Source organism: Prunus avium, chromosome 6 (assembly GCF_965620075.1).
Source record: "Prunus avium chromosome 6, drPruAviu1.hap1.1, whole genome shotgun sequence".
Classification (NCBI taxonomy): Eukaryota; Viridiplantae; Streptophyta; class Magnoliopsida; order Rosales; family Rosaceae; genus Prunus; species Prunus avium.
Genome location: NC_142289.1, coordinates 28,994,942 through 29,019,561, shown reverse-complemented (window position 1 = coordinate 29,019,561; position 24,620 = coordinate 28,994,942). Strand labels below are relative to the sequence as shown.

The following is a 24,620-nucleotide window of genomic DNA, read 5'->3' as shown; positions in this document are numbered from 1 at the left end:
GATGCCTAAGTCAGTTCAATCGATCTATAGAGAAACGATAGCTAAAATAGGGTACGGGAATATGTATGTGTGGTGAAAACCGGGTGACAGGAGCCTTGTGTAAAAGGGAGAGAGAGAGTGGCGGCTAGGGTTTGTGAGAAATAATTTCTGCAGAGATTTTGTAGTAATTTTAGACGTACCCCAACCTTTGTGTGTGGCCATCCTTTTATAGAGGTCTCGGGAGCTAGGGTTTCAGAGGAATAATTCCGTAAATGGAAGGGAATTATTCATCCCCAATTTGGTGAGATTTGACTAATTAGGGATTTGATTTATTAGGAATATAAATCAAATCCCTAATTGTGGTATTCAAATCAATACCTAATTTAATTAGGTAACTCCTCCTTTAATTGAGAATATTCGTAGGAATCAAATCAATCCTCAACCTAATTAGATAACATTCTATTTAATTCGATAATCCCCAATTAAATTGAATAATTCCCAATTAGGTCAAATTATCCCCAAATGGAAGGAATTATTTGACCTAGGGTTATGAATTAATTCGGTTCCCACAGTCATTGGTCAGTTTGAGATGATTCTGAAGCTACTTTTGGTTAAACATTCTTTGCTTGCTGGTACAAAGAGTATTGGCCTTTCCAGTGTTTTGATGGTTGAAGGGCAAGCTCTAAATAATGGTTTTCTCGACGCTTTGCTGGATCGATACTTCAAAGTCTAAGCTTCACATTGGCTGCATCTCTGTTGATGTTCTATACCATGGACATTGTTAATGTGATGAGTTCATCATATACATAAAACGGGAAAGGAAACATCATTATATTCAATCAGACCGGTGCAGTTTTAGCAACAATGGAGGAACAGATAACAGAACAAATTCGATTACCACTATAATCCTAATAAGATCCAAGTGTTTTTAGAGAGAGACTTAAGACAACATGCAGCAGTAATCTTCTTCACACAAAAGAGTAGGCATAAGTTTGAAGCTTTTATTGAAGAAGAACGTCCCTAATGGAGCGCAATGCAGATGCAACATCACTGATGCCCTTTCAGTCTCTTGGGGATTCTGCAGAACACTCAATTCCAGTTCTAAATATCAAACTCAAACACTCCTCCAATTTTTGTGCAGTTGCGCTGCGTTGATTGGGAGTGTCCTCAATGCCTCCTTGAAGAAATAATACCGCATCTGCAATCTCTGTAACTCGCTCAGGAAGATTCATCTTCACAAAATTATGAAGGTTCAGGCCGTCACTGAACATGTTGTCGATGGGTTTCTTCCCAGTAAACATCTCTAACAAGAGAATGCCAAAGCTGTACACATCCCCATACGTTGACACCTCACTTCCCATTCCATACTCTACAATTCAAAAATCAGATATCGTTACTGTAATTGCGAATAGTAGAGCTTTCTTAGAAGCAAGTAAGAGTAATATTTCAACCATGAGCTTTCCATGATGCGGAAGTTTAACAAGATTTGTGTACAAAGAAAATCCTAGAGAATTGGAAAACTCCAATAATGTGAGTGGAAAAGTGAATGCAGAATCAATATCTTTTTGTTATATGTATTGCAACATGTGACAATCTAATTAGCAGTAATTTTTCCAGGTAGGGTAAAAGGAGAAAGCAAACTGTGTGAAAAATGGAGATAATTTACCTGGCGCGGCATAGCCAACTGATCCTCTTATTCCAATGGAACTTGTTTGATTTGCAGAAATGTTACTTGATAACTTTGAGAGAAATCTTGCTAGCCCAAAGTCAGCAACATGTCCAGTCAATTCATTGTCTAAAAGAACATTGTTTGGCTTGAGATCACAATGAACGATTGGAGATTCGCAATGATTATGAAGATAATCTAGTGCACAAGCAACATCAATGGCGATGTTTAGCCTCTGAAGAAGATTCAAACTCTTGGATTCGTCTCTTACCTCTTCTGTTGCAGTAGGCGGATGCAACCACTCGTCTAAGTTCCCATTTTCCATGAACTCATAAACCAGAGCCTTGAAATCATTACCTTGAAAATCAGCACTTGAACATGCAGTAATAATCTTGACGAGATTTCGGTGCCTGATATTTCTCAAAGCCTCACACTCTGCTATGAAACTCTTCGAAGCTCCCTGCCGTAATAGGTTAAACACTTTTACGGCAACCAGCTGAGCTCCACCATCATCAAGAACTCCTTTGTACACAGATCCAAAACTGCCGACACCAATCAAATTAGTCAAAGAGAACCAATCGGTAGCTTTTACAAGAGCGGCATATGACACTTGCAAAATTTTCTCCAAATTGTTTGGGGCATGCTCTTTTCTTAGCTTCTTCCTTAATGGACGTAGATATAGGAAAGACAAGACCAGGATGATTAACACAAGGGCAGAGACTATATAGATTATTAATTTCAAGGCAAGGGTCATCCTCCTTTTCTTGGACCCTTTGGATGGAAAGTTGCATTTGGGCAGGTGGAATTCAGCAACACCGCCGCAGAGCTTGCTGTTTCCAACAACCGAAGTTGCACTGGTATTTTTGAAGGCACCTCCAACTGGCAGCATGCCCTCAAAATCATTAAAAGACAGATTCAAATTCAGCAAACAAAAACCCTCCAAGTATTGTGGAATCTTGCCCGACAGATTGTTTCGAGAAAGATCCAAAACTTGAATTCCTCTCAATGTTTCGAAAGGCAAAAGAATGGTCCCTTGGAAGGAGTTGCCTTGCAACCGGAGGACTTCTAAACTTTCACACTTGCCAAGATTTCTGGGAAGTTCCCCAGATAACATGTTATCAGAAAGGTCTAATGAACTTAGACCTTTCAAATTTCCAACTTCCATGGGAAGGGAACCAGTCAAGTGGTTTTGAGATAGATTCAAAACCACTTACAAGGATGAGAGACCCCAAACTTGTTGGGTTATTGAACCACTAAGCTTGTTTTGAGAAAGTTTCAATACAAGTAGCTTTCGACATTGCCCCAAACTTGGAGGGATGCTGCCCTCGAGATCATTTTCTTGTAATTCGAGTGTGGTTAACTCTGTTAAATTACCAACAGAGGATGGGATGTGCCCTGATAGTTTGTTGTTGTCCAAACCCAGCCTCCCTATTTTTCGAAGCCTCCCAATATCAGCAGGGATGTTTCCTGTAAATTGATTATAGTTCATATACAGATAATTCAAGTTGACAAGATTGCCTATCCCATTTGGGATGCCTCCATGTATCTGATTGAAACTAACATCAAATCCAACAAGAATGGTCGACAAGTTTCCTATAGATGTGGGCAACATCCCTCCAAATTTGTTGTCACAAATATCAACCAACCCCAATTCTGTGGAGTTAGTCAAATCCGAGAGGAAATTCAATTCACCCGCTCGCCCACTTCCAAGATAATTCATCGAAATGACGAATTCCCAGAGACTATAGAGCTTCTGCAAAGAGGGAACTTGTCCAGTTAGGCTGTTTCCTGCACCAATAAATTGTTTCAAATTGGAGGCATTGGATAAGGACGCTGGAATGGATCCGGTTATGAATTGGTTGAGGCCGAGATCGACACATTGGAGATTAGGAAGAGTTTTGAACATGTCTGAGGGAAGACTCCCCTGGATTCGGTTTCCCATCAAGTACAAATCAGTGAGAGTAGTGTTAACGGGTGATTTAGCACGGCCCTAGAGGGTATATGGTCAATCACACACATTACACAGATTTAGAGTGGTTCACCCATGAATAGGGCTACGTCCACTATAGAGCTTGGTATTTATTATAAATGAGTATTACATTATACATAGAGAGAGGCTTGAGAGCCTGAATACAAGAGGAAGAGGGAGAGCTTGGGTGTCTCCGGATATGCGCATGGAGAGGAGAATTGGAGCCCTTGCTGGAGAGGGGTCTCTTCCTTTATATAGGCAGGAGAGGAGGGCCACTTGCCGTTGTTTAATGGGCAAGTGGCAAAGGCATAGGTCAGCCTCAATGGAGAATGAGCTGGGCACGTGGGGAAGGCATGGGTCATCCTCAGTGGAGTATGGGCTGAGCACATGGGGAAGGCATGGGCTGTCAGGAGACAGGGGGTAGTGGCCTGGTGAAATGTCAGGACGCACGTGGTGATCTGTTATCAAAGGTGTGCGTGGTGGTCTGCACATGGCTGAGGCAGTAGGAGTTGGCTAGCACATATTGCTCGGGTATGACATATTGTTCGGGTATGACATTTCGGCTAGGCCATCTTGGTTTAGGCAATATTGAAACGGGTAGGACATTTCGGGTAAGCCATATTGTCTAGGCAATACTGAAATGGGTAAGACATTTCAGGTAGGCCATATTGGCTAGGCAATATCTGGTAAGCCATTCTTGGTGGGCTATTTCTGGTAGGACAGTTCTGGTAGGACATTTCTAGTACCAACCAGATATGTATAACAACAAGCCCCCAAGTTCTTAGTTGAGAACGAGTTCTTGACTGGGAACTTTCAAGTAATCATGTAAGCCATATTGGCTAGGAAATATCTGGTAAGCCACTCCTGGTGGGCTATTTCTGGTAGGCCATTTCTGGTAGGTCATTTATAGTACCAACCAGATATGTATAACAACAAGCCCCCAAGTTCTTAGTTGAGAACGAGTCCTTGACTGGGAACTTTTCAAGTCAATCTTTGTTTGGCTGAGTCGATGAGTCTGTTGTGAGTAATGAGCCTTAGCTGCAAATGGTTGGAGGTTAGGCAAGCTGTAAACCTTTCGATGGCGAGTTCGTATAGGCCTTATGGCGAGGTAAGTCATGGAGAATCAAGCCTTGGTAGGTCTTGGTGGCGAGGCGAGCCGTAATGGAGTTCACACATACAATTTCGCATTTATGACATAATGGAGATGTATGTAATGATGACGTGATGAGGATGTATGTGATGATGACGTGATGAGGATGTATGTGATGATGATATGATGTATGTGATGATCATGTGAAAATGATATATGTTACGTGACACGCTACACACTAATTTACGGACGATATACCCTTTTTCGTTTCACTTTAACCATGGCGGGACCTCGTCGTCTCTCTTTAAACCATGGTGGGACAGGTTGGCGGTGGTGGTGAGGCGAGCTGACATACAAGATGTCTCCCCAGCCCCCAAGTTCCTAGTAGAGAACTAGTTCGACTGGGACCTTTATGTAAGTTCCTTGTTGGCGGAGGCAATCAACCGGTATTTTGGAGAGGGGAAGCTTTTGTTCCTTGGAGAATTAACCTCGCAAGGTGATCGGGTCCATATGCGACGTGGAGATTGAGCATACGAGGTGCTCGGGTCGGCTACGACATGGAGATTGACTATGAGGTGCTCGAGTTGGCTACGACGTGGAGATTTGAGCATGCATGGTGCTCGGGTAGACCATGCAAATTGGAGATTTGTCATGCAAATTGCTCGAGTAGGCCATGCAACGTAGAGATTTGCCGTGGAAGCTACTCGGGTAGGTCATGCGACGTGTGTTCGACCCACCATGCGACTTGGAGATTGAGCATGCAACGTGCTCAGGTCGGCTACGACGTGGAGACTTGAGCATGCAAGGTGTTCTGGTCGGCTATGTCGTGGAGATTGAGCATGCGAGGCGCTCGAGTCGGCTATGACGTGGAGATTTGAGCATGCAAGGTGCTCGGGTCGGCTACGTCATGGAGATTGAGCATGCGAGGCTCTAGGGTCGGCTACGCCGTGGAGACTTGAGCATGCAAGGTGTTCGGGTCGGCTACGTCGTGGAGATTGAGCATGCGAGTCGCTCGAGTCGGCTATGACGTGGAGATTTGAGCATGCAAGGTGCTCGGGTCGGCTATGTCGTGGAGATTGAGCATGCGAGGCTCTCGGGTCGGCTACGCCGTGGAGACTTGAGCATGCAAGGCTCTCGGGTCGGCTACGCCGTGGAGACTTGAGCATGCAAGGTGCGCCGGCTACGCCGTGGAGACTTGAGCATGCAAGGCGCTCGGGTCGGCTACGCCGTGTAGACTTGAGCATGCAAGGCTCTCAGGTCGGCTACGCCGTGGAGACTTGAGCATGCAAGGCTCTCGGGTCGGCTACGCCATGTAGACTTGAGCATGCAAGGCTCTCGGGTCGGCTACGCCGTGGAGACTTGAGCATGCAAGGTACGCCGGCTACGCCGTGGAGACTTGAGCATACGAGGTGCTCAGGTCGGCTATGACGTGGAGATTGAGCATGCGAGGTGCTCGGGTCTAACCTGGGGGTTAGCCATGCCAGTAGTCAGGTTGGTTATTTATTCCAAGGTGGTCATCAAACACATCGTTGTGGGTAACACGCCACATATGTGAGGTGGTCGGGCTGGTCATTTTCTCCAAGGTGGTCACCTGGCTCATCCTTTGGAGTAGCACACATCACATGCAAGGTGGTCGGGTTGGTCATTTTCTCCAAGGTGGTGGGATTGGTCATCTTCTCCATGGTCATCTGGCTCATCCTTGGGAGTAGCACACCACACATGCAAAGTGGTCGGGTTGGTCAATCAATGCGGTGGATGACCATGCAAGGGGTTCGGCGCATGTGACGCAAAGAGTCGGACATGCGAGGTGTTGGTTGACCATGTAATGTGCTCGGGTCTGACTTGAAGGTTGGCCATGCAAGTAGTCGGGTTGGCCATTTCGTCCGAGGTGGTCAACTTGGTCAAGCACGCGAGGTGGTCAGCTCGGTCATGCTTGCAAGGTGGTTAAGCATGCAAGGTGGTAAGGTGGTGCTTTTCTATTCCCATATACATAATACCGAGCCGATTTGCGAGCACATTGGAGTTGCGGTACCGAGCTGGTTTGGGCACACTGGAGGTGTGGTGCTGAGCTATCATATAATAATATTGTGTAAGTGGGTCGGTCATTTTCGAACATGTAAAAATATATATTTTGTGCCTTCACGTGGTAGGCCTTAAAAAGGGTCTCCTGATGGCAACGACCACAAGGCCTCTTAATACTAGTGTTTGCATAACAGAGGGAGGAATATAGTACACAATATTTTAAGGTAAATATCATGGCAGCAGGAAGAGATTTATTCTCTCTTTAGTGGGCAAGCATGATTGGAGCAGGAAATTGAGTAGGAGGGCACATGGGTATCCTGGTCCGACATAGGGGATGGGAATATTTATAAAAAGACATCAAATGCTCTTGGAGATATGACCCACATTATAATATGGTTCATGAAATAGGTGTCGTGGAAATGCTATATGTGACCACTTTAATAATAATTAATCATTAAAGCAAGAGATTTCTTATCTGTTTATGCACTTTAACGGAGAGCGACGCCTGGGAGGAGGAATTGCGTAATAGCGCGGGGTAGCAAGGATGGAGTCGACGCAACTGGAGCTCCGACAACCCCTGATTTCTGATAGGTCCATAAGGACCAGGTCGGCACATCTAGACGGCTCGGTCCGCACCTGGTCGACCTAGACGATACCGGGTCGGCTGGGATCATATCTGGTCGGCTTATACACAGTTCGGTCCTCGGGTCTAGTAGCCAAGATTTTTAGTGGGATGCTTTGGGACTGAGTCGAGCTATTTCTCCATTTCTTGTCTCGCTTGCTACCCTTGATTTTCACAGGTGGAGGGCCCTAGGTGCCTTGAGGAAATTTCGCAGCTGAGCAGCAACCTGCTCTGCTCGTCACAGTCGGCTAGACGTAGCTGGACCATGAATATGGTTTTCGGTGGAGATGGATTTCGAGGTGGAGAAGGATGAGAACGACATAAACCTTTCGTGTCGTTTCCCACAGACGGCGCCAACTGTTAACGGGTGATTTAGCACGGCCCTAGAGGGTATATGGTCAATCACACACATTACACAGATTTAGAGTGGTTCACCCATGAATAGGGCTACGTCCACTATAGAGCTTGGTATTTATTATAAATGAGTATTACATTATACATAGAGAGAGGCTTGAGAGCCTGAATACAAGAGGAAGAGGGAGAGCTTGGGTGTCTCCGGATATGCGCATGGAGAGGATAATTGGAGCCCTTGCTGGAGAGGGGTCTCTTCCTTTATATAGGCAGGAGAGGAGGGCCACTTGCCGTTGTTTAATGGGCAAGTGGCAAAGGCATAGGTCAGCCTCAATGGAGAATGAGCTGGGCACGTGGGGAAGGCATGGGTCATCCTCAGTGGAGTATGGGCTGAGCACATGGGGAAGACATGGGCTGTCAGGAGACAGGGGGTAGTGGCCTGGTGAAATGTCAGGACGCACGTGGTGATCTGTTATCAAAGGTGTGCGTGGTGGTCTGCACATGGCTGAGGCAGTAGGAGTTGGCTAGCACATATTGCTCGGGTATGACATATTGTTCGGGTATGACATTTCGGCTAGGCCATCTTGGTTTAGGCAATATTGAAACGGGTAGGACATTTCGGGTAAGCCATATTGTCTATGCAATACTGAAATGGGTAAGACATTTCAGGTAGGCCATATTGGCTAGGCAATATCTGGTAAGCCATTCTTGGTGGGCTATTTCTGGTAGGACAGTTCTGGTAGGACATTTCTAGTACCAACCAGATATGTATAACAACAAGTAGAAATATTGAAAATGGAAGCAGGGATAGTACCAGACAACATATTTTCACCCACCAAAAAAGCATTTAAGCTTGTAATTTGGCCTAGGGACTCAGGGATACTTCCATTTAAGAAATTCTCAACTGCATTAAAGGATTTAAGAAATGAAAGGTTCCCAAATGAAGGAGGGATGCTACCTGTCAGAACGTTATTGTGCAAACCAAGTTTTTGAAGCTTTGACAAGGACCCAAGAGTGTTAGGAATTTTCCCTACCAACTTGTTTCCACTGAGATCAATCACTATGAGGTTGGAGCAACTGGATATATTGGCTGGAATTTCTCCACTCAAGGAATTATTGATCAGTATTAAACTCGGCAGCCTATGCAGGTGGCCGATTTGTGGAGGGATTTCATCAGTGAAGCTATTGTTGCTTAAAATTAGCTCCTTGAGGAAGCTTAGATTTCCTACACGGGGGGATATGGACCCTGCCAATTGTTGAGACTGTAGGTATAGCCCTGTGACTCTTTGATGCCGGCGACCACACGTGATGCCTTGCCATTGGCAAAAGTGAATGGATTCATTCCAAGAGCTTAGGACCGAGTTGGGGCCGTGCTTGATTTGAGCTTTGATGGCTAGCAGTGAAACTCGGTCCGTCTCATTCCCTCCCACACTTGTGCCTGTGGGGTTCATGGCTAAGGAAAAACTTGGTTGCATAGAACTCAAACAACATATCAGCAGCATATACAAAAGTGAGCATACTAAGCTGGATTTCAAGGAGAAAATCTCCATCTTATAATCAAGAAAGAAATATATAATAACAAATATAGATGAGTTGTGATTGAATTAAGTTCATTTCATACATAGCATATATATGTATAAGTCACTTTTGGTCCCTGTAGTTTGATACTTCAACCACTTTTGACCTTGTAGTTTCAATTCCGTCAAATTTGACCATGTAGTTTCATATTTGTAGCAATTCAATAACAAGTTATATTCCCGTCAATTTCTTTGACGGTGCAAGAGGCAATTTCTTCAACCCAAAACCCTTGAGCGTAAAACCTCCTCTGAAACTCTCCTCATTTCATATTAGGGCTTGAAATTGGCCATTTGGATTTAGGGTTCTTCAAAAATTGGGATTAGTGATTGAATTTCGAGTTCTAATATGAAATGAGGAGAGTTTCAAACGACCTTTTACACTCAAGGGTTTTGGATTGACAAAATTACCCCATACACCGTCAAAGAAAATGACTGACTTTGACTAGCAAGATTTCTTGGATTGACAAGACCTTCATGAAAACGTAAACATAGAGGCATCGACTTTGACTTGTTGACCTATTATACGCGTTTGTCCATTTGGCAGTCAAGAGAACCAAAGCGACTTCACATGTCTCTCTCCGAAGAAAATTGTGAGATGCTGACCGCCCTGATTGATAATATATATATGGGAATTGGCTGGATGTAATTTCTTCTACAAGAGGTGCTGGCTTAAGCCTACCCTGTTTTCTACGTTTCTTCTTTATATTTTGTTAAAATCTACAAAACTTCTTTTATTTACAACCTACACTACTACAAAAAGTGAAAAAGACGACTAGAAAAAGACGACGGTAGAAGACAAAACCGTCGTTGTGTTTAAAAAGACGACGGTAACAAAAAAACCGTCGTGGATAAGTGACTTAAACAACTAAAAAACGGAGGTACTGTTGAATATTTTTTTATAACGACGCACACAAATAAAAAAGCGTCGTCTTATTAAAAAGGTTTTCTTCACAGTTAAAATCTGACCAAAAAACAACGACAGCAGGTATGACAAGCGTCGTCTTTTAAAAATCAAGTGTCCTTTTTTTGGTAAAGACATGGTTGTTTTGAAAGAACTGTTGTCTATTATATGTAAAGATGACCGTTTTTTTTAAAGAAGGGTCGTCTATTGTGAAGTAAAGATGACAGTTTTTTTTATAAAAAGGGTCGTCTATTATATGTAAAGATGACGGTTTTTTTTTTAAAAGGGTCTTCTATTATATGTAAAGATGACGATTTTTTTTTAAAAAGGGTCGTCCATTGTGAAGTAAAGATGACGGTTTTTTTTTAAAAAGGGTCGTCTATTATATGTAAAGACGACGGTTTTTTTTTTTAAAAAAAGGGTCGTCTATTATATGTACAGATGACGGTTTTTTAAAAAAAAACCGTCGTCTTTTAAAACACGCTAAAAAAAGGCTGCTTAAGTGAATTTGCGCTCGACAAATTTTCAAATTTTCCCCCGTCTTTGAAAACCTTATCTCTCATTAACAAGCGCCGTCTTTTAAAACACGCTAAAAAAAAGGCCGCTTAAGTGAATTCGCACTCGACAAATTTTCAGATTTTCCCTCGTCTCTAAAAACCTTATCTCTTCCTCCTTGAAACCCTCCTGAGCTCTCTAAAACACCCTCATGAAAGGTTTGATTTGAAAGTGACCTAATCTCTCAATACCCTTCTATATCTTGCTAGTGAATTCTGGATTAGTCTCTTTGCGTTTCTGGTATGTTCTTTGTCTCCCTGATTTCAGAATTTTTGTCTCTCTTGATTTGTCTGGTTTGTTTACGTACTTTTTTTATTTCTGGTTTCTTTTTAGATTTTCTGATTTGGTTCTCAGGAGATGAGGAGGAAGCTTGCAGATTTATAACTTTTTCTTTTGCAGGTTTTCTATGTGAGTCGTATGTTTTTTTGTTGTTGAAAATTTGTTACCTTCTCTTTTCACCATCATTTTCTTTATATATTTTTCCTTTTGCAGGTTCTCGATGGTCTATTTTATGCTCATTTTACAAATTTTCTATGGAAATATGGTACAATGGTAAAATTTCTCTTCCACCTAATTTTATATGTTTATAATCTTAGCTTTTTTTTTCTCTCTTTGCCATTTTGATTTATTTACAGGGATGATGGAGGAGACTTCAGTTGTGCATCATTTGTCTGTTTGGATGAGGAAGGCTTGGATTAGGAGTACGTAGGTCTTGTTAGCAAAAGATTGTACTACTTAATTGGTAGGAATTTTGTTTGTTGTAGAATGAAGATTGGTTAACTATGTAATAACTATTGAATCTTCAAGTTTTATGAAAGAATTATGGTTGGTTTTCCAGTTAAAATCGTTGTCTAGCATCATATGAAATCAAAATGAACTAAAATGTAGCAGTTTGGGAACTTATTAGACGACGGTTTTCATAATAAATCATGGTCTTTACAGATAATTAACGACGGTTTTATAAAAAGGGTCGTCTATTATATGTAAAGAAGATGGTTTTTAAAAAAAGGGTCGTCTATTATATGTAAAGATGACGGGTTTTTTTTAAAAAAAGGTCGTCTATTGTGAAGTAAATATGACGGTTTTTAAAAAAAGGGTCGTCTATTATATGTAAAGATGACGGTTTTCATAAAAAACCGTCATCTTAACCTAGAATACACGACGGTTTTTAATAAAACCGTCGTCTTTCCTCCTATAATTAACGATCTTTACCTCTAAACAACGACGATTTTCTTTAAAAACCGTCCTCTTTACAAATAAACAACGACGGTGAAAAGCCGTCGTAGTTTGACACCCAAAAAGATGGCGGTCGATTTAACGATGGTTTTCAAAGCATTACAACGACAGTGGATCCCCGTCGTCTATTTCGTTTTTTGTAGTAGTGCTAACACCTTTCAAGATCGATAATTCGATCGATATGTTCATATCAAAACTTCTTTTCGCTTTTCATTGAACTGGTCAAAATGGCACCAAAGACAATCTTTTGACTATGTTAAAAAGTGTTGCTTTCTGGGACTTAGTCTTAAGAGTAAGGCTTGGGACACCATATTCATACACCACATGTTGTGGTGTGGCAAGTGATGCATACAACTAACTTTTCCTTTAATGAGATTGATTCAGACATGACACATGACATGTCACATCCAACATTTTGATACAAGCGATATTGGAGGAAGGGGGAATCGCACCTAAGACCTTGAGTGAAGGACTAAATGCTCTTAACTACTTCAGCTACAAGCTCCTTGCCTTGCTACATACATCCAACATTAATTGACATGGTTTGTACACATTACTTGTCACATAATGTGGTACAAAAATGTAGGCCATTTGACGGATATGGGCTTAGTCAAGTTGGCTAGAGCGGATTTGCTCCCCACTCTGCACCTGAGTTCAAATCCCCTTCCCCGTAGTTTAGATTAATAAATAGATTATTTCTTGTATAAAAAAAAGAAAAAAATATGTAGTCCACTTGGCGTTTTCCTACCAGTAGATGCTCCTTTATTAATTACAGTTGATGAAGGTTTAAAGTTGCCATTTTATTGTTCTTGAAGTGGAAACCTTTAATTTGTTTCTTACTAGCTTCTCTCACATGGGCATTTCCTTATTTGCATTTGTTCTTGAAGGGGATATAATCAACAAATGCTACTACTGCTTTGCAATTTTTTGGTCAAAAATGAGAGATAAATCAATGAAAAAAAGAACTAAGGAACAGACTAAATCCAAGGGGAATGCCAATCATTCAAAGGCTCTTCTAAAATTGGAGTTAGATTAGGCCACTCATATTTGGTTGGTGGCCTATAATTTATGTTGTTGCACGTTTTTGCATAATATATTCATGAACACGAAGATCATAAAAACGCTGGATATAATTGTTGGGGCCCTAAAACACTCCTTTTACTAGGTGAGGAAAACCTATGCGCATCTTTCACCCTTTATCAGTTTCTACCAGGGTACCACGGTTGAGGACTTATCCAGCTGAAATCCACGTGAACACATCCAGGGCTTAATCCAAAAATCATACAGCAACGTAGACACAAAGCAACTCAATCCTGAATCTAAAGAAATCTGTCAAAACAATTAAATGTTACCCCCAAAAAAATAATGACCTATTATACATAATTGGACCATACACTTTGTGGGAGCAAATATTTCGGTCTCCAATCACAAGACGCCATGTGGACAAGAATAATATCCCCTAGGTTAGTTAATTGAGCCTATTTATTTAATACTAAAAATAGGAATAACATCTTAAATATGAGATATTATCTTTATTTAATAAGATAATATCACCAATTTAGATATTATCCCAATTTGGAGATATCATCATCAAATTAGAAGATTTGATTCCAATCAAATCCCTAATGGACTCAATCTCTACAATTTGGGGAAAGAATAAACTCCTTCCAAATAGAGTTTATTCTTGTTGCCTTGGAAAAAAAAACAAGGGAAATAGCTCAAAATGCCACACATTTTTTTTTTTTTTTTGAAAATACCACCCCTCCCCTAAAATTTTAAAACTATCACATATAAATACATTTTTTTTGTTCACTGATTGCACACGTATCACTTTTGCTGAAATTTTGTTTTCTCTCTATCGCCCCTCTCACTCTCTCTGTCGCTCAGCTTTCTCTGTCTCCGTTGCTCAGGTCTCACTCTCTCTTCTCTCTTTCACCATCGCGGGAAGCTCTCGGCCTCTCTTGCACAGCTCTCTCTCTCTCTCTCTCTCTCTCTCTCTCTCTCTCTCTCTGACGCAGTGGTCTTTCTCTTCCATCATTCACCTGCAAAAGGTATTGTTCATCGTCAATTTGAATTGGTTTAGGAGCTTCTCTGAAGTTGGTTTAGGGTTTATGGGTTTCTATGAAATTGGTTTAGGGATTTCTTTGAAATTGGTTTAGGGTTTATGGGTATCTCTGAAATTGGTTTAGGGTTGAAGGGTTTCTTTGAAATTTTCTGATTCTGATGATTCCTTGTTTGAAACATTGAATGGGTTTGTTCTTTGTGGATTGATTCTTGCATTTGATTTGGGATTCTGTTGTTTTGCTGTTGTTATTGATGTTTCAGTGCTGTTTTTTGCATTCGTGTTGCCAATTTAGTGGTTTTGTATTGTCATTTGAGTGCTATTGTATTGCTAGTTCATTATGGTTTTAATGGTTTTGGCGATTTATGCAATTGAAGTATGTGTTTCCTGTTGTTTTTTTTCATCTAAAGAAGGGAAATTGTATGTGTCATTTATAGTCTCTACATTCCCTAATTTGTGGCATCCAATGCTTAGAAATTTCAGTAGGTCATTCTTCAAGATATTGAAATATATTAGAACGACAACATATACATCTGTGTATATATGTTTATTGTGAAATTACATATGGAGTAGGAAGCCATTATTTGGATCTGTAACAGTGGTATAAAAGCAAGTATCAAAACATTGAGGGAAGTGGAATTTGATAGGGGCCTCAACGTTTGCACTTCATATTATGCTTATAGTATTTATGTTCCTTGCATATGAGCATGGGCCTGATGGGCAACCCATGTAAAACATCTTGTCTTCTGTCTTCTGTCTCTTCTCTCCCCTCTTTCCGGTTTTATTATGTTTATTCAAATGTGATATTCATGGCCAAGTTATGGGAAACTTGGCCAACAAGTTGAACAAAGCATATGCTGGAGAAGTGAAGCAAACTCTAAAAGCACTAAGTCGGAGAAAAGAGTTAGTATCCCTCAAGTTAAAATTGGAAGAGACAAAGAAATATTTTGTCCAACAATTCACAAAATCTGAAGAATATAACCATGAAATGGTTGAATGTTTCAACAACGGCTTCGAGATGCTCCGAGATTATGCTTCGGTCATCTCACTAGACTACAATTGGAGCGAAATTGATGTAGTTGGTGTCTGGCAGGTGCTGAATATGGGTGGAAAGGGAATGGCTCATCATAGCCTTGTGCATGCAGTGAGGATGAAGGCCAAAGACATGGATCTTTTGATGGACCTCTAAAAATTTGCATTTTTCACGTTTTGTGCAGTTGGGTAAGGGTGAGTGCTAGTTCAATTGATGTTGTGTTGGGTGATGCGATGTGAAAGTGTTGCCTTCGTTTTCCCTTCGCTGGATAGTATTGTTAGGGTTCGGTGGCGATTTATTTTGCATGTGTAAAATTTATTCTGAAATGAATGTCTACGTATTGTATGTAGATTGACCTAATATGTCTATCATATTGTGTGTGTATTGTATTAATATTGCCACTATATAGTATATATATTGTATGAATATTGCCACCCTATTGCTTGTATATTGACTTACTATTGCTATCGTATTACAGGTATATTGCCCTGATATTGCTACTCTGTTGTATGTATATTGGCCTAATATTGCTATCCTATTGTATGTATATTGACTAGGGCTTGTCAATGGGTTTAGGGTTTAGGCTACTTCATTCGAAAAGAAGAAGAAGAGAAAGAAACAATGTGCCTTTGAAAAAGAGGCACTCAGCTGCATCATAATTACACTGTAACACGGTGTCACAAATAATTTAAAAAAATAATAACAATGAAAAAATTACTTACAAAAAAAAAAGGATGGTATGAATAAATATGCAAATGCTTGGTGAAGGGTTGGAGAAAATCATGATTATATTTGGTGGTGTAATTATGTTTGGTGATATGATATGTTGTTCGTCTTATTTTTCATATATGTAATTGTTATATTAATAATTGACACAAATTAATCTCCTAATCATCCAATTATAAACTAGTAATGAGTAAAGAAAAGTGAATGAAATGAAACAAAACAAGGAACCCAAAATAAATACAAACAGCAATTTCTAGCACCCTTTTATCGTCACTGTATCCCCACTGTATCACCATAGTAGCACCAGTTTATCGCGTTTTAGGCAGAAACGAATTATGCACTTCTTTTGTTCTTCAGTTTTGACATATCTCCATTTTTTGACCTTTAAATTTTCAACCGGTTATGCAAATTTTGTGTTATGTATATGGTTGGATTCAGAATAGAAAAATGAAGAAAACCACACGGATCCAATGTAAAAAATGGATACAAAAATGAGCATAATTCAGCGGAAACAAACACAACATTCCAAACAAGTAAACTATTATACCTCCATAAAAAGCAAGTATGTTTATATATCGAGCTGTACGAAATAGTTCAACTTCACAATGTACAGATTAAGTATGCTAACCACGACGGCAACTCGAAAAAAAAAAAACCCAATTTGAAAACCGAAAGACAAATACATCCCTACTGGTATTCATTACACGTACTACCAAATTTGGTTTGACAAAATTGAAATTGATGCATATTCCTACTCCAAATTGAGTACAATTGATCTGCCATGTCTACAAAATAGAAATATTCATGTGCCATGTAAGGCAATTAGCCACCGCCATCGACATTATGGATCACCATATCAAGCACCTCCAGCATAGCTTCCATGTGTGCATATTCATATAAAGGATTTCCTAAAACAATGAAGGAGCAGAGTGAATTCCCAAGTGATAAGTGAAGACTGAAATCAATTGACAAACATGATCACATTTACCTTATATTTACCAAATTAGGTAATGTAGAGGCTATAAATGACACATACAATTTCCCTTTTTTAGATGAAAAAAAAAATAGGAAACACAGACTTCAATTGCATAAATCGCCAAAACCATTAAAACCATAATGAACTAGCAATACAACAGCACTAAAATGCCAATACAAAACCACTAAATTGGCAATATGATAGCAAAAAACAGTACTGAAAAATCAATAACAATAGCAAAACAACAAAATCCCAAATCAAACGCAAGAATCAATCCACAAAGAACAAACCCATTCGATGTTTCAAACAAGGAATCATCAGAATCAGGAAATTTCAAAGAAACCCCTCAACCCTAAACCAATTTCAGAGATACCCATAAACCCAAAACCAATTTCGAAGAAATTCCTAAATCAATTTCATAGAAACCCATAAACTCTAAACCAACTTCAGAGAAACTCCTAAACCAATTCAAATTGACGATGAACAGTACCTTTTGCAGGTGAATGATGGAAGAGGAAGACCACTGCGTCAGAGAGAGAGAGAGAGAGAGAGAGAGAGAGAGAGAGAGCTGCGCAAGAGAGGCCGAGAGCTTCCTGCGATGGTGAAAGAGAGAAGAGAGAGTGAGAGCTGACCGAAGAGAGAGTGAGACCTGAGCAACGGAGACAGAGAGAGCTAAGCGACAGAGAGAGTGAGAGGGGCGATAGAGAAAGTGAGAGACGCGATAGAGAGAAAACAAAATTTCAGCAAAAGTGATATGTGTGCAAACAGTGAACAATAAAAATGTATTTATAGGTGATTGTTTTAAAATTTTAGGGGAGGGATTGTATTTTCAAAAAATATTATAAAATGGGTGGCATTTTGAGCTATTTCCCAAAAAACAAAGTCTCATCCGTCAAAAAACACAAAAACAAACCCATCTAGCCCATCCCTCTCATTGGCCACATTAAATAAAATATAAAACAAAGAAAAGCAATCATTGGTCAAGAAGAGAGTATCATGAGCTGTAGTCACAAGGCAAGTCACCAACAACACATGGGTTGGCAGCTTTTTCTTTATGTGGGCCCCATTGGGTTTCAGGGGCTTCAACCATGAACATAAATCTGGGTATAGCTCCGGTGGGGCTCAATCATTTAAGGCCCTAAAACTGAACCACTGGATATGACTTTTTTGCTTAAGTTGCTATATATTGCAGCCCAAGGGTGGTGCAGCCCGCTTTAGAGCCCCCATTGGGGATGGCCTAACAAGTTATACGGCTTAGATAAGCTAAATATCTTCATTTACTGGAAACAAAAACAATACAGAGCATAAGCCCGACAATTTTGTCCAGTCTTATTTCCTCCATCTTTTCAACAATAAAGAAGGGTACCCAAATCTCCATCTCACCAGAATATGCACGTACGTTTGTTCGTTTGAATAAGAAAAAAAAAATAGCAAAAAACAAAACAAAGACACCTACAAATTGAAAGTTAAGAACTTAAACAAATAAATAAAATGCAGAATTAACCCTATATAGAGCAGAAAAGATGGATAATTAGCCACTTAGGTTTGATAAGAAAAAAATTGAATTCCCAGATATAAACTGGAAATATCTTGAACGTTAATTCAGTACTAGCCTCTCTGCACACGCTTCCGCGCCTGCGAGAGACTTTTTTTTAAAAAATTAACATTTATTTTAGAATTAAAAAGATAATAGGTAGTTGTGTTCCATAAAAATAGGCCATTATCTGATTTTTCTTTTAATTTATATTTTTTTTAAATATGAAAAGTGTGAATTTACCATATTATCCTCATTTAATTAATAATTTCAATTCTTAATGTTTGCATTAACCAAGGGCATTTTCTGGTATTTTGAATGTTTCACCATTCTTTGCCTTTTGCTTTTATATATATAGATATAAACAATTAATTAGATCCATGATCTAATGAGTAAAGTGGGAAAGAAAAATCAAATTTCAAGGAAACTGTTATTGGGACTCCAAAAAAGTCATGCTGCATTCCTCCTTTATGTTTTTACAAAGGAGGAGTGAGCTCCCAATTTCAAACCTCAAATTTTCCAGTATTGCTTATCTCACCAGAATATGCATCAATGTCTGTTTGTTTGAGAAAAAAAACAAAAAACAAAAAACAAAAAAACAAAACAAATACACCAGCAGATAAAGCTAGGAACTTAAACAAAGAAGTAAACCTACAGAATAAAACCTTTATAGTGCAGAAAAGATGGATAATTAGCGCTTAGGTTTCATCTAAAAATAAAAGTTTGAACTGCCAAATTCAACCAAAAACTAAATATAATTTAACAAAATTCCTACAGAAACGATCATCAAAGCTGACAATCCAAAAAATGCGGAAGTATATTAAAAAGCACAGACTAGGACAAAGAAAGAGAGACCTGATTTAATCAATCAATATAGAGAAATATAGAAAAGAAAGTGAGAAAAAAGATAAGAGCTTCCCATCTTGCCTGTACGTAGAGACTAAGGAAGTAAAGGGGAGATTGGGATGGTAGACCTACCTGTTCGTCTGGAAAGCTGATATCTGATGCATGGCTGAAGACACTGTTGAAAGTTGGAGGAAGAGCTTGAACAGCCCCTGTAATTTTCTCTTAAGCATTCCTTATTCTCTAAATACACTGGAAATTTGATTGAGATGTTTTCGAATTTTACAACGTAAACTCAGGCTTATCAAGATGTTTTCTTCAGACAGCAACCGAACACGTTTTACAAATGTCATCCGTTTAGCAAAGCTAAAAACCAAGCTGTAAGCGAAAAGTGCAGGGTACAATGATCTGTTGATACATGGTTCTGTGTGATATCAGTTAATATAACATTTTATTTGTGCCTCTGTGTTTTGTGCCCTTTTGCTTCAGCAATGCTGTTTTATCTTACCAATCGAACTACAACTCGTGACGAAGTAATCATTTGGCAATTTCTTCAATATGAACCATGCAAAAATGAACAAAAATGTTGAAAAAAGGTACAAAAACACATCATAGAATTTATGTACACTGCAACGAAAATACTGTGAAACAAAGTAAAAAATTTGCAGTACATGTCTTCTTATTATGCCTTGCAACCGCACCACCACGACTACATGCAATGGCCCTTGGAACTTTACCAACAGATTTAATCTTTTTAGTCCTTGGTCTACCCTTCATAATAAGTGGAGGTAACTTCTATAGTAGCTCAACTTGAAGTAATCATCAATGTAGACATGCAACCAGAATTTTTTTGAACAGCAACAAGTGCATGAGCACAGGGAAAGCCTTTTATTTGCCAATCATGACAGGAGCACAAATGATTAACCAAATCAACCATAACAGAAACTTCAGCATGAACCTCAAAGACAGAAGCACTGGAACGGCTAGCATTCCAACACTGACCTACAGTCAACATTTCACTCAAGGTTTTCTCCATCTCAGGACATAAAACAGAACACCACTGCCCCGCTTCACAGCTTCTTTCAGACACCATGACCATGAGTTTAATCCTGATGCCCTCAAGCATTTGACAGATAGGCAACGCACATAGCTCCAAAATCCAAGAATGAAATGATTCAGAAACATTCTTACACATTTCACCATATCGATTGCCCTTAAAATGAGCAGATGACCAATTCTCTTTAGGAAGATTATCTTAAAAAGTCTGAACTGGAGCCCCACCTTCTTCTTTTAAATTTCTCATATTAAACTCAAAAGCAGCTTCCGTTGGAGCATAAGCACATTTCATAAAAAGTTCAACAATTCCATCCCGGAACAATTTACCATTTGTAGGGGGATATTTAGATCCAAGTTTCTCTTTCAAATGGTTCAAACAAAATGCATGATGGGATGTTGGAAATATGTTTGAAACAGCTTCAATCACATCTTTGTTATGATCAGATACAAATGTAATGGTCCTACCTTGTGGAGTCAAAACTTTAGCTAAATTTTTGAAGAACCAGCTCCAGTTTTCCTTGTTTTCTGAGAACACAATAGCAAAAGCAAAGGGGAAAAATCCTAAAAACCAGTCATATAAAAAAGACAAAAGATGAGTAATTGGTGCTTCAATGATATATGTATATATGAATATACCTCTACACATACATATAATATATACATAAACATGTGTAACTTATGAACCATCATAATACAGGATAAGGATGCAACTGTTAACCAGTTTGATAACTATACCTTGGTTTCCATTCTTCCCCGTGGCACCAATTAGCTGCCCTTTATGCTTGCTTTTCAGAAAAGTTTCATCTATGAACAACAAAGGTCTGCACCATTGAAAGCCCTCAATGCAAGCACCACAACAAACAAAAAGCCTCTGAAAGCAAGAAGTCTTTGGATCACACTCCGCAACACAAGATGATCCAGGATTGGTTGACACTAAAGCATCACGATACCAAACTAATTGACTATAAGATAAGGATTCATCACCATGAACTTCACTCTTAGCCAATTCTATCGTGTACCATGCATTATAGTAAGAAATCTAAAGACCATCGTTCTGCTTAAAGCCCTTGACAATATCTATTGGTTTAATTGATGGTTTTTCACGGATTTTATTGACTACAATAGAAGTAATCATTTTACTTTTCTTCTCACGACCAACACCCATGCACGTGTGAACATTATTTAAAGTCCTTATGTAGAAAAAACCATTAGCTTGACATAGTGAAGCATATACACGCCACTTACATCCATCTGATTTCTTTTTAAAACAATCAGCAATAACACGTAACTTATCATTGCTTTGGTAGACAAAACGAAATCCCATACCAACTGCATACTTACGCAACTTGTTACGAAATTCGGTTACCCCATCCACAAACTTCTGACCTTCATGATTAATATATTCCTTCCAACCCTCAGACAAATATGCATTGCTATAATGCAATCTGGAGTTATCCAAATGTTCATTCTCATCAATAGCACTATTTTCTACCATGCATGAAGAAGATGCTACATGATTAGATGCTGAAAGATTAGAAGCTTCATGATTAGACGCTGCATGCTTAGATGCTGAATGATTAGAAGCCTTATGATTAGACGCTGCATGATTAGATGCTGAATGATTAGAAGCTTCATGATTAGACGCTGCATGACTAGAAGCTGCTTGATTAGATGTTGTATGATCACCATCTTCATTATTTGAACTCACCAGATCCTTCACCAGTATATCAACAAAACTAATCTTCAACATGGATAAACACATTAGCATCAAATGCATGTCTGCATCCGATTGCAGCAAACAAGTAGGATGCTCAGGAAGAGAATATGTCAGCTCATAACTCCCTACCTTAAGTTCCTTAAACCTTAAACATATCTCATTACAAATATCCGCTTATGTACTATGTTCAGACAATGCAGTCATGACAGTTACAGCACGATAACTACACCTTGCTATTCTAGCACCCTCCATCCGTCTGCATGTAAAAATCAAGAAAAGAAATAAACGTAAATAAGTCAAGAACTACTGTTCTGTTTACAACAATTAGGATAAATATGTGATACTGTAACTGACACCTATTTTGCTAGTATTCTTCGTAAGTCCACAAATCTACACAAGCTCTTATAATATTGTCTGCTGAGAACCCAGATCCTAGGTGTAGGATGTATTTTAATTGCACTAAAACTATGGTAAACAGTTAGAGTATAGCAAGTACCACACATATATATATTTTATGCTGTTCATCACAAAAAAAGAAAAACAAACAAAAAAATTAGACATGCCAGAAAAGCTTCTATTTCACTTCTAAAAAAAGTTGGGGTTAGCAATTATTTTATTTAATAATAAAAAGACAAGAACAGCTTCAATGCAATGTAAGAGAAATTAATCTATAGAAGTATTCAACAATGAATCAAAAGCCACTTACATCATAAAATCTTCTAAGTTCTACATTTAACACTGCAGAAAACCTGAAAATTTGCAAAACACAGTAAATGTATAATGGCATATAACCAGGTTTAATAAAGTCAAGTAAAAATTGACAACACTTAAACTCTTAATGGGATTATGCTTATCCTGCTTATACTAGCTAGCAACAATAGCATATATTAAGAACTAAAACTGGTTAAGAGCTTAAGAAGAAAAAAAAAAAAAACTGAGAATTTTCGAGTAATAGTAAAAGCAAAATAATTAATCACCCCAATTGGAAAACCTGCAAGAAAATACTTTTTTGTTTTTTGGGTTAGATAAGCAAAAGGCATGAGAGAGAGAGAGAGGGACGAACCTTAAATGAAGAGGGATTGCGAGCGACGGAGACGGAGGGTCTCTCTCGCGCCAACTTGAAGAGCATAACAGAGGAGAGAGCAACGGAACTTGCTGTAGTTCGGATTCTTTTTGGGAAAAACCACATTTCTTGCATTGATTTTAGGCTTAAATGCTAAAATGGTATCTGTGTTTTAGCCTGTTGGCCAATTTAGTCCATGTGTTTTCAATTTCTGTTAAAATATTAATAAAAAATATAAATATTTGAATTCAATCTATAAAATAAATTATTATGAAATTAAAATAAGATTTAAAAGCTAAAAGCAATTAAAAACCAAAGGACAACACCATTTCATCTCAACTGCAACGCCCTTTCTCCCCAGCAACAACTCACCCACACGCAAAAACCCCAACTCCCCAAGCCACACCCACCCACCCATCCCCTTTTCTCTTTCTCTCTCTCTCTCTCTCTCTCTCTCTCTCTCTCTCTCTCTCTCTCTCTCAAAAGAACAATCCCTAACTCCTAACCATCTCCCAGTAAAATCTTCACCATGCGGTCATCGCCCCACTCCCCCCAACCACATCGCTGAGCAGCCCCTCGCCCATTCTTTTTTTCTTTTTTTTTATCTTTTTTCTAATGCTATGTTTTAGTTCTAATGAAGTTTTAATATGTTTTTAAATTAATTTCAACAAAATTTATAGGTTTTCAAAGGAAGAAGAAGAAAAAAAGAATTTTCTTGTTTATTTAACGGCAATTTTAACAGAATGGGCCACATTGGCTAACAGTGCTAAACACAGAGACCAAATTGAACAAATTAAAAAAATATGGACTAAATTGGCCAATAAGATAAAACACAGGGACTATTTTGTCATTTAACCCTTGATTTTATATAAAAACCCTAAATACTACAAATTGAAGAAAAAAAACTAAAAAAGGTCTAGCTATATATATATATATTTCAATTTGAATAATGTGTGAATGATTTTAGCAAAAAATATGATGGTTGTATTGTAATATTTAGATTTTTGAAGGCTTGTATAATATATTTAGTCTCTTTAAAAAGTCAAATGGGCTTTTATTTAGAGTTGGAATATTATAGAATTTTCGTATAATTTGGGCCCTATTAATGGGCTTAAATGTGAAAAACTCATTCTTTTTTGGGCTTGTGGGAACTTTTATCACTATGTCAGAATTTTATGTGAGTAAAGACCCAATTTCTCATCATGTACCAAATTTCAGAATAATGTATTGTATATAATTTTTTTTTTGGTGCCAAAAGAGAGAAGGTTTTCTCACACACATTACCAATGTTAAAGTGTCATAGATGTTCAAACTTGAGATTACTGGTCTGCAAGTCAAGACCTTTTTTCCACTAAGCAAGACCTCGTTGGCTTTAGAATAATGTAATTTATTACTCTTTAGTTTTTACTAAGGTTATTTACCAATTTTAAATATTCTAAGTCTGCTAAGGACCCCTAGTGTAGTGGTTCGGAGCAAATGCTCCCTTCAGGAAAAGTCCTAGGTTCGAGTCCTAGCATTTGTGTAGTATGTGTGAGTTTAATATGTTATCGCCCCTCTCAATAGGAAAGGTCCTAAAAAAAAATTCTAAGTCTAATCCTAATAAGATGGTTGCCTAAAACAATTCATGAGGGATTAAAAGAGA

The 24,620-nt window shown here is 38.8% G+C and overlaps 1 protein-coding gene, 1 long non-coding RNA gene and 1 pseudogene across 3 annotated transcripts; all 3 read right to left on the bottom strand.

Moving 5' to 3' along the window:
• Positions 1 to 740: 740 nt before the first annotated feature.
• LOC110765366 (uncharacterized) lies at positions 741 to 9,292 on the bottom strand. Its single transcript, XM_088255100.1, is given in 4 exon segments — positions 741 to 1,348; positions 1,646 to 3,590; positions 7,148 to 7,161; positions 8,478 to 9,292. Coding segments are annotated over 4 exon segments (3,099 nt in total). The 5' UTR covers positions 9,250 to 9,292; the 3' UTR covers positions 741 to 980.
• Positions 9,293 to 16,312: 7,020 nt separating this feature from the next.
• On the bottom strand, positions 16,313 to 17,501 carry LOC148293990 (uncharacterized). Its single transcript, XR_015836341.1, has 2 exons — positions 17,256 to 17,501; positions 16,313 to 16,697 (listed from the first exon to the last, which is right to left on the bottom strand). It is a non-coding gene; the product is annotated as an uncharacterized LOC148293990 (long non-coding RNA).
• Positions 17,502 to 19,751: 2,250 nt separating this feature from the next.
• On the bottom strand, positions 19,752 to 23,597 carry LOC110765365 (uncharacterized; annotated as a pseudogene). The gene is made up of 4 exons (XR_015836310.1): positions 22,979 to 23,597; positions 22,622 to 22,664; positions 20,934 to 22,171; positions 19,752 to 20,759 (listed from the first exon to the last, which is right to left on the bottom strand). The product of XR_015836310.1 is annotated as an uncharacterized LOC110765365 (transcript).
• Between the last annotated feature and the right edge of the window lie 1,023 nt (positions 23,598 to 24,620).